Consider the following 9762-nt stretch of genomic DNA (forward strand, 5'->3'; position numbering starts at 1 on the left):
AACGCTCTCTTCATTACGTATTAACGTTTCAGGCGTCAATGCGCTTAGTGTTCTGGCGTCACTACTTTTTGTGCACCTAACTTTAAATGGACTTTTAATACTGCATTTAAGATACTAAGTACATTTAATGGCTGTCAAATAAATTACATTTAGTTTTCGGGGCATAAAAAAGTTAGATAAGTGTGTAAATATCAACGAAAAAATTTAATTACAATTCCGATCGTGCTTAGGTTTCCTTTGAAAATTAGTATTACTACATGTGTTAATGTCTTTTGCTATTTTTCAAACTTTTAAAAACATTCCCGAGTCGTTTCATACGTTCTCCACGGGAACAGGCGCAGTAATCTGTTTGTACATACTAGTGTATGTTTCGGATTTCAAATAAAATGTAATTTAGCGTACACAGGAGAGACGAGTGAAAGCTTTACGTCACTTCAATTTTGTGTTAAAAGTAAGTGTGCGCTCAAGTAAGCCGGGCCTGGGGTAATGTATTCCCATATATACATAAGTGAAAACATTTTAAGAAGCTTCGCGGACCCACTGCATCACCCCCGGGGTTAGGGTCTAAAAGCACTATCTCAGCGCCAAAGCCTTACAACTCTTCTCAAATTCAACTTACTTTGCTCAGTGCGGAGGAACCCGTATATGTTTAACTATAACACAACCATCTTGATACTTTATATTTATGCACACATTAATTTTTTCCAAGCTTTGTTCGACTAAGATGTGACTGGGTTATAAATAATTAAACAAAAATTAGTGGCACATAATTTTTAAGCCATTTATTGTTTATTTGCACATATTCTTTGCATAATATAGAATACGTTTTACTTTTAATACCAATGCAACATTGATGTAACAGAAAATTACATTTGTTAATTTCAAGATAAACTAATTACAAGAACGAAGAGGTTTTGTCATTTTTGTAATATTATACATATTTAAAAATATTTTTTTAAAGTATCAAGAAATTATATCGCCACACATATATTTAACGAATTCATGCTCAATATTGCGCATGACATCGAAGACGTATTGCCATAGACTGCTTTGTGGCAGGTGGTTGCGTTCGCAAGTGAGTGTTGCTGTCCATAGATCCGCGACATGTTACCTTGCTTTCTCCCCTCCCTTGCCTTGCCCTAGTACAACGCATCGATATTCACGAAAATCCCATTCGCGTACCCACGCTCGATTTCGTACAAAATAAATTGAAAAGTTTAGCGAGTTTAATTCCATCTTCCCCGGCCACCGTCACCGACGTGGCGGAAGCGAATCTCGATGTTTTGTAATGGAGCTTTTTAAAATGGAAGTCGAACTTTTGTCAGACACTTTTAGCCGAGCTCGGGATACATTTAAGCTTTTTAACTTTTCCACTCCGGTAATGTATACCACTCTCGCCTAACGTCGCGTCGTCGAGGTGTCGCATCATTTTTTTTATTCGAACACTCGTAATAGGTAAGTTTGTTTGTGCGAGTTTCCGACTCTATCAAATATACTCGCAACATGAATACATTAATAGACAGATAGACTTCCTTTTAAATTAATGTACGGTTCCGCTTGGCACTCCGGACTATTTTATAAATTAACCTACAAAGTAAACATACGCCTACTACTAGTATGCGATCCATTAGGTAAATGCACTCTACCGGACGACGGTGCATTAATATTACATTTCTAACACCCTCCGCTCTTCTGAAGTAGCGGCTGATAAACATGACTCCCACTAACTAGTGTATTACGAACTCGATCCCCATATTTTTACATTAATAAGAAATCTCATGATTACTTTTGGAATTGGCGACTATACGAATACAAGTAAGTAAAGCATTGGGTAAAGTACTCCAGTTTTTTTATGTCATCAGTTGAGCCACCGCGGTATCGGTCTCTCTTGTTCCTTGTCCTGCTTAGAAATTTCAAACAAGAATAATTATTAAGTTGCGGTCAAATGTAAATTCATTTTGTGGTTAATAATAATTACATCATTCTTTCATGTGTGTAGATATTTCCATCCGTTATTTTATGCCGCTATAAATAAGGTAGGTGTAAAAGTGTACGCTTGCAAATGATATAAATCTTTGAAAATCAATGTTTGTTCGTAATGTAGGCGCTTAACGAGCCGCGAACGGGAGTCCTGAGCGGATCAGCGAATGGAGTGCCTCATGCATAATGTAGCGCCGACAGAGTGTTGTTTTGAAAAGCGTTCTGAATACGTTATTCTTCATCAGGCCAGGTGATGCTGGCACACCTCATGAAACATTTAACGACATATCAATTCCACTTATGAATTCGGCACGGGCGAAATAATCGTCGGTGTTGCGAGCGCGGATAAACCTAAAGTCGCTGTTACAAACACGCTATTCCACAAATAAATTGTTAGAAATATAAAACTATAAAAAAGTTTATTTTTTTATCTTAGTCATAGACATTATTAACGTTCAAGATGGCCTGCAATGCTTTAATAACTGCCTTTAAATTATGCTATAAGAAGTACTGTGTTTGTATGCAGTTGACTGCTATTTATCTTATGAGATTTTCATTATTACTTACTTTTTATTTTGCATATTTATGACATCTTTGCCTTGTCTAATGTATTATAATAAAGACATAAATTTATAGTATGAACTTTTAATTTAGGATCACTGAGCACCATAGCGTCAAGGCTGAAAAGGATGGTTCATCATATCGCCGATATCAAGGGCATAATTTATATGGGTGGCACAACTAAAACACTAAAATTATTTTAGCAAAAGTAACAACCCTTAGGGATATCAGTAGAGTACCTCTTGCGCAATCACGTATAGTTCCAGATCTGCCGAATTTATTACAACGTCGCCATGTCATTTCTGAATAAATATTTATTTGTGACCTATTTCGCCGATGGTCTTTCAAGCAATAGGTACGTAAGTCTCTGTCACTTTGCATAAAACGCGCATATAAACGTGAAGAGAAACAAGTGTGGAAACAAACCGAGGGTTATTTTCACTCACATCTCCACACTATACAGATTACATAAGTAATGTGTTAAATTCTTAGGTTTGTCTATTATCTACACTAAAATATCTTTATTATTTTAAAATTGTTTGTAGTTGCAAAATGCTGGTACAGAATAGAAATTTCTGAAGTTTGAAAAAGGCACCTTTAACTTTAAAACATAGATAACTGGCACCTCAGAATTAATTAATCCACTTGGAGATTGCATCTAAAGACCCCCGCTCCGGCAGTGCCCCGTACCCCGCTCAGGGTCGATCCGTTTCCAGCCACTTAAACTTCACGCGGCGCGCCCTAGCTTCCGTTTTAATTACAAAATTAATTCAAAATGTAATTAAAGTTAACAATAAGGCAGCTAACAATTGAAGTTATTTATGTTTGTTTATACTTAGTTATTAAGGTTTTAAATGAATCGCGATTGCACTCTTCATTCGTCTATCTCCAATCTGTTTGTCAACATTTTACCTCGACTTACAATGTTGACGTATTCCCGGTGAAGGAAAATATCGTGAAATCGTGATGCAACTTGCACATATCTGCGGAGAAATTCAAAGATGTGTGTAAAGTCAATCAACTGGCAGTAGGCCAGCGTGATTTACTATGACCTAGTCACTCCTACTATAGGGTAAGGGCCGAGCCCCGTTAGTGCGAACGTATAGTGAGATAATGTTAATGATAATGTTGACCATCCTTAAGTCCGTTATTATGTTAGGGTATACGAAAAAATAATAAATATTAGACAAGTGAACTTTGTAGAAATTTTTAATTAAACTAATAAATTTTAAATGTTAGGTTTATCAAAACTCGTTATCAGTGCAATAGTGTTAGCCGGCGAAGCTTGGTCACAATGTACACTCATCCACTCTACACCGCTACACAGGCAATAAAGCTCAGTTCAAAAGCACTTAACGAGATTGATTCAAACCATTTACCATTCTTTAAACAAACACAAAAACCTTTCCATTACCGTAAATTATAAAACCTTTTAGCAAATCGAAACTGAAGGAATGAGTCGGTCACATAAAGCTAAAATTGTTGAATAGATAATAAAGTCATGCCAATTTATTCATATGTAATTTAAAAGAAAAACATTGTTTTATTTGATTTAAAAGTAATAACAGGAATAAAGACAAATCCTTTAAAGAGTGCCAAATAATAAGAAAAATTGACCTAGCGAAATATGAATATGACAAAGTTATTTTATAAACCCCTTCTCCAAAATTACTGTTTATAATTTTACTTTAACTAACATGTATTTTATACCAAGATGTGAGCATAGTCTTCCATTTTAATTTAAGTATTAATAATGCGAGCAGGTACTAAAAAAATAACACCAATCGAGTTTAGGAGACGTCGTCCATCAAAGTTACACCATTGTAGGAGATGTTAGGAGATACGCTGGAAAGGAGCCAGTCGAGGCAAATCAACCTTTCCAGGTGAAATCTTATTCACACCGACCACAATCGTAAGACACACCGGACTGACTTAGAGAGAGAATGTGAGCAAGCAAAAATCAGTTTTAATCGATTTCAATAAATAATGATGACATCATCAAGAAAAATGGAAAACATTGAACACTGCCGGGAAAATATTATTATGAATCTGTTATTTATTCTACAGACCTACACATTTTTATGATACGTCAAATGTCGATGTCATTTTGACACATGACAGTTTTAGCGCCAATATTTTAATGTACCCAAAATATAGCAAGATAATAAGAATAACACGCTCTATGTACCTATTCGTGTAGGAACGTGTTTAGCTATTAAAGTGTTTCGCAATATTTTATGTTAACACAAAGGATTAAGATTATACAGATCTTTTACTATGCCAACGACTAGGAAGAAAGTTATCAAAACTGTCTATAAAGATGACGATGATAGTGAAGATTTGGGAGGCGATTTTAGCGATTCCGGCTCCGATGCCAAAATTTCACCAGCTCCTAGTTCTGATGAGAGTATTAATGAGGAAGAAAACTGTCCATCGTCGGACGATGATGTCCACAAAAAGCCACAGAAAGTCTCGAAAACTAATCGAAAAAAGAATCCACAATTTGCCAAAGCTTTTATCAGTAAAATAAACAAACAAATCTGCGCTGAAGACGATGAACCATTGCCTGAGTCTACTTTTACAATTAAAGATTTAACGGAAGCTGATAAATTATTACCTTCAGTACTTAATTTATCAGAGAGTGGTAAGCATTTAATTTTAAAAAATATCAATATTATTTTCTATGACTATAAGTGTTCTTGGTCTATAATTCTACATATAATTTCCAGACAGCAGTGATGAAGATGATCCTAAGCCAAAAATAAAAAAGAAATATCATACAGAAACATTAGCAAATGAAAATCCAGACAATGATGATAATAATGCTGGTATTGAATATAAAGATGTTAGTAGTTTTATTTTATTAAAAGATATAAAAAACAAAGTGAGCGAGTGAAAGAATGTAAGTGTTGTATTGTTGACTAAATATTTTGTTAATTTTTAGCAATCGCTAATTGAATTTTACCAATGTTTTTCTATCCAAGTTATGTGTTTATATTTACTTGCATTAACTTTACTTTTACTTATATTATAAATGTGAAAGTTTAGATGGTTGGATGCATGTGTGTTAGAGTTTGAACCATAAACGGCTGTATGGATCTTAATGAAATTTGGCATAGATTTAGTTAATAGCCTGGAAAAACTCATAGGTTACTTACTTTTGTTTTCTCCAATATCCATGCAGATGGAGGCACAAGCCAGTGATAGCATTATAAGTTAATATCAACTTAAATACTATCAACATAGTACTAATAACTTATTTATTACAATATTAGTAATATAGTTGGATTTTTCAAATATCAACAATATTCTTTATAAATTTCCCATTATTCATGACTTAATTTGACAAGAGAACAGTCACATAATAAAAATATGTGAATGTTATGTGTTCGGTGAGCGCCCAATACCAAATTAAAGGATAAACCAGTATGAATATTATGTTAACAGGTATGGTCTGTTAATGAAAAAGATGAGAGTGAAGAAATTGCAAAGAAAACATTTTTAGAATTGGAACAGCATAAAGCTAAAATTGAAGAAGCCAAAATGTCAGTTTTAAAGTATTCATCACACAAGGATGAACAGATATCAGATGTTAAAGATTTACTGGCACTTGGAGAAGAGATAGAACCAGAAGTAGGGACAATCATCAAAAAGAAAAAGAAAGTACAAGAACAAAGTGATTCAGAGGTAGAAGATTGGGAAGAAGTAAATGGTAAAGTTATGAAAATTGCTTATAGTTTCATTTCTAAATAAATTGTATTTTTCACTCAGTATTTAATGGGTATTTAAATCTAATTTTTAAACACTTACTAATACTTTAAAACAGTCTCAATTTCACAATTGTATAGACTTATGAAGTTACAACATCTTGTTAAAAATAATAATGTCATTTTCAGAGAGCAAACCTATACCTCAACAAGGAATACAACTAATTGTAGATATACCAAATTCAGTATCAAGAAAAACTAAAAATATTGATATTGAAATGATGATGAAAAGAAAAATGAATAGAGCAAAGAAAGAGTGTCAAGTATACATGCACAAAGTTCATGTGCTATGTTGGCTCGGTTATGGAAATTACATTAGTACTGTATTAAATGACCAGGAAGTTATGTCTACAGCGTTATCACTATTGCAAAATACAAAATCCAAGGAATGTTATCCCAGTCAGAAGGTTAACAAGAAAAATGTAGACAAAACACCGACTTTTACTGAAAATAATACAAATTTCTATCCCGGTCAAAGAGTTGACATGAAATATGTAGAACAAATAACCTCTTGGTATCAAAACAAATTGATCTTAAGAAAAGATAAACATGAAAATAAGTTTAGACCAAAAGCACCAAAACTAAAGGAAATACTAATTCAACAAATAAAAAATAGGATTGTAACATCAAAAAAATATCTTGTTTATGTATTTGTTGCTATGTTGAGATCACTTGGTCTTCACTGCAGGGTGATGTTAAATTTTGTAACAGTACCTTTAAAGCCTTCTGTTTATGACCTTCAATCAACATCAAAAAAGAGTACAGATAAAAATAATAGTGGTAAAGATGCAAGTAAAGATAAAAATACGACAGCATCGTGTCCCGCAAAGACATACACTAAAAAGAAAATTCCACAATTAGATGGAAACTATGATTGCAGTACTGATAGTGATAGTGATATTAGTAATATTATGCAAGTAGATGGCAATGATGATAAATTGCCACGTATCACAAGGTCAACAAGAAGAAATACAGCAGAAGTAAACCTAAATAAACAAGTGGTAAACACTGAAACTACTTCCAAAATAATGCAGGTAGATGGCAACAATGATGAAATAACTCCTAAAACGAGATCGTCAAGAAAGGCTATGTCAAAAGAAAATGAAAAGATTGCAAAAGAAACGGAAGGTGCATCGCCACCAAAGAAAGCTAAACAAAGCGGAGATAATATTTCAGAACAAGTTACCACTAAGAGTAAATTATCGCTTAATTTGGATCGTAAACGGAAAGGCAAGAATATCAAGTCTGGTAGCAATTTAGAGGTGCCAGAGATTAAAGAAACTAGTGGAGGAAATAAAGAAGTAACAGCAAGTACGTTTTTTGTTGGAGATGAAAAGCCTAAAACACGATCAACTAGAAAAAGATCAGCAACAACGAATTCACGCACATCTAACGATACAGTACAGGAAGTACCTAAGAAAACAACACAAGCGAAAGCGAGAGCAAAGAGTACACCTGTAAGAAATGTCGATTCAAGTAAATCAAATGAAAATTTATCAGTGTCTGCAAGCAAAAAACCCAGGAGTTCCTCTACTATAGAAGAGAAAAATATGAAACTCTTGAAACCAAAAGGTATGGTAGATGATCTTCTGAAATGAATTTAGTATCATTATTGCTTTGTTTGTAATTTACAGCAAATTTATCACAAAAAAAAACTATTTCCATTTTGAATTTCAGATGTTACTGATAATAAAGATTATTTGATAGAAGAAGATAAAAAACCCCAACAATCGGATAGCGATGATGACTTCAAAGTTGTAAAATTGAGCACGACGTATGCAAGAAGTCCTAAGAAAACCAATAACGCAAAACAGAAAGAGAAACTTCCCACACAAGATATTAAAAATGATCAAAATAAATACAACAAAAAAGCAGAAACAAATAGTGCCGTTATAGCAGTTAAAACCAGATCGACTAGGACTAGTAGGAATACTAAAACTGTACCAAAAATAGAAGTTTCCACTGAAAATAAAGAAATAACAGCAAGTGAGTTTTTTACTGGTGAAAACGCAGCCACAAATGTTAATAAAACAAAATTATCAAGAAAAAGAACAACAACCTCTAATTCAACAACAAATGAGACAGTAAAGACAGAATTAACCGAAAAAAGATCAAAACCAAGGGCTAAAAGTAGCCCATCTAGAAGTGCTAATACAAGTAAATATTTCAAAGATGACACATCTTCGGGAAAAGTTAAAAATGTCAAAGATGAAAATGATTTAGAAGATGGACAAAGAGTAAGTCACAAAGATCTATTAAAACAAAAAACTAAAGCTAAAAACGATGTAACTTCAGACTTAGTGGACATTATTAAAAATAGAGTGAAAGAAGCAAAAGCTGAGTCAAAGAAAAATAAAGTGAAAGGTAGGTAAGGTTAAAATAAATGATTTTTGATATTTAAGTAAATTCAAAGATTATAATATAAAATGTATAGCATTATTATTCAATGTATTATATTAGAAAATAAAAGTTCATCTTTTGATTTCATATTTTGTCCAAATAATAAACAAAAAAAAATGTTAGTATTACATTCATATCCATTGATCATGTAAATTTAAAAAATTACTTGTATCATTCAAACTGTGCACTTATATAATTAAACGGAACAAATTCAGGAACTACTAAAGATTCGGACGAAGATAGTGATCATTTACCCGAAGTTATCAAACCTCGTGAGACCATCGATGATGACTTTAAAGCTGTCAAGATAAGTCCCAAGCCGGGTCCATCCCGCAGGATAGACCGCAGAGTGCTGTCTGGAGATGATGAAGTTCTTCCCGACAGGATTGATGTGTGGTGTGAAGTATTTGTTGAGGAACTTGAAGAATGGGTGGCTGTCGATGTTACTCGAAATAAAGTACATTGTACCAACGAGATTTATGTAAGTAAACATGCAACACAAACTACTTTCCAGTTAAAACAATAGAATAACTAAAAATAATATTTTTTCTGTTTCAGTCGAAGGCTACCCATCCAGTAGCTTATGTTGTTGGCTGGGACAACAATAATTATTTGAAGGATCTAACAAGAAGATATGTTCCACATTGGAACACAATCACCCGTAAGCAAAGGGCAGAGTTGTCCTGGTGGAACACAGCGGTAGCTCCGTGGTTGGGACCTAAAAATGCTCGAGATAAGGAAGAAGATGAGCGTCTTGATAGACTACAGCTAGAGGCACCACTACCAACGAAAATTACTGAGTTAGTTTCACATCGGATTTTTGTATTAAATTACATGTTTTTGCCAATACAGTACAATATTAGCTTTCAAAATCAGCGCTGGAATAATGACGACATTAATGGCGCTAGTGAGATTACATAGACAATACCAGGCTTCTGAATAATTGTACTGGCTGAATATAAATCGAACATTGGTTGCTCAGGAGTTTACGCACTTGACTTGTAATCACCAGATACTGGGTTCAAATCCCGCCATTTCCAATGTGATTATCGAA

The 9762-nt window shown here is 33.7% G+C and overlaps 1 protein-coding gene across 4 annotated transcripts in view; it reads left to right on the forward strand.

Annotated features, from left to right (window-relative positions):
- Nucleotides 1–4650: 4650 nt before the first annotated feature.
- LOC106100710 (DNA repair protein complementing XP-C cells homolog) overlaps nt 4651–9762 on the forward strand; it is an 8133-nt gene continuing 3021 nt past the window's right edge. The window contains exons 1-8 of one of the 4 annotated variants that reach the window (XM_013279703.1): nt 4651–5185; nt 5271–5386; nt 5989–6253; nt 6438–7880; nt 7986–8480; nt 8517–8672; nt 8924–9189; nt 9267–9508. In XM_013279703.1, coding sequence (XP_013135157.1) covers nt 4819–5185; nt 5271–5386; nt 5989–6253; nt 6438–7880; nt 7986–8480; nt 8517–8672; nt 8924–9189; nt 9267–9508 — 3350 coding nt within the window. In that variant the 5' untranslated portion in view covers nt 4651–4818. Of the gene's footprint in view, nt 5186–5270; nt 5444–5988; nt 6254–6437; nt 7881–7985; nt 8673–8923; nt 9190–9266; nt 9509–9762 lie in introns of those variants that run through there. The other 3 variants (XM_013279704.1, XM_013279702.1, XM_013279705.1) reach the window with 3 other exon arrangements.

The sequence above is a fragment of the Papilio polytes genome, unplaced genomic scaffold (genome assembly GCF_000836215.1).
Source record: "Papilio polytes unplaced genomic scaffold, Ppol_1.0 DF824047.1, whole genome shotgun sequence".
In the NCBI taxonomy this organism is placed as follows: domain Eukaryota; kingdom Metazoa; phylum Arthropoda; class Insecta; order Lepidoptera; family Papilionidae; genus Papilio; species Papilio polytes.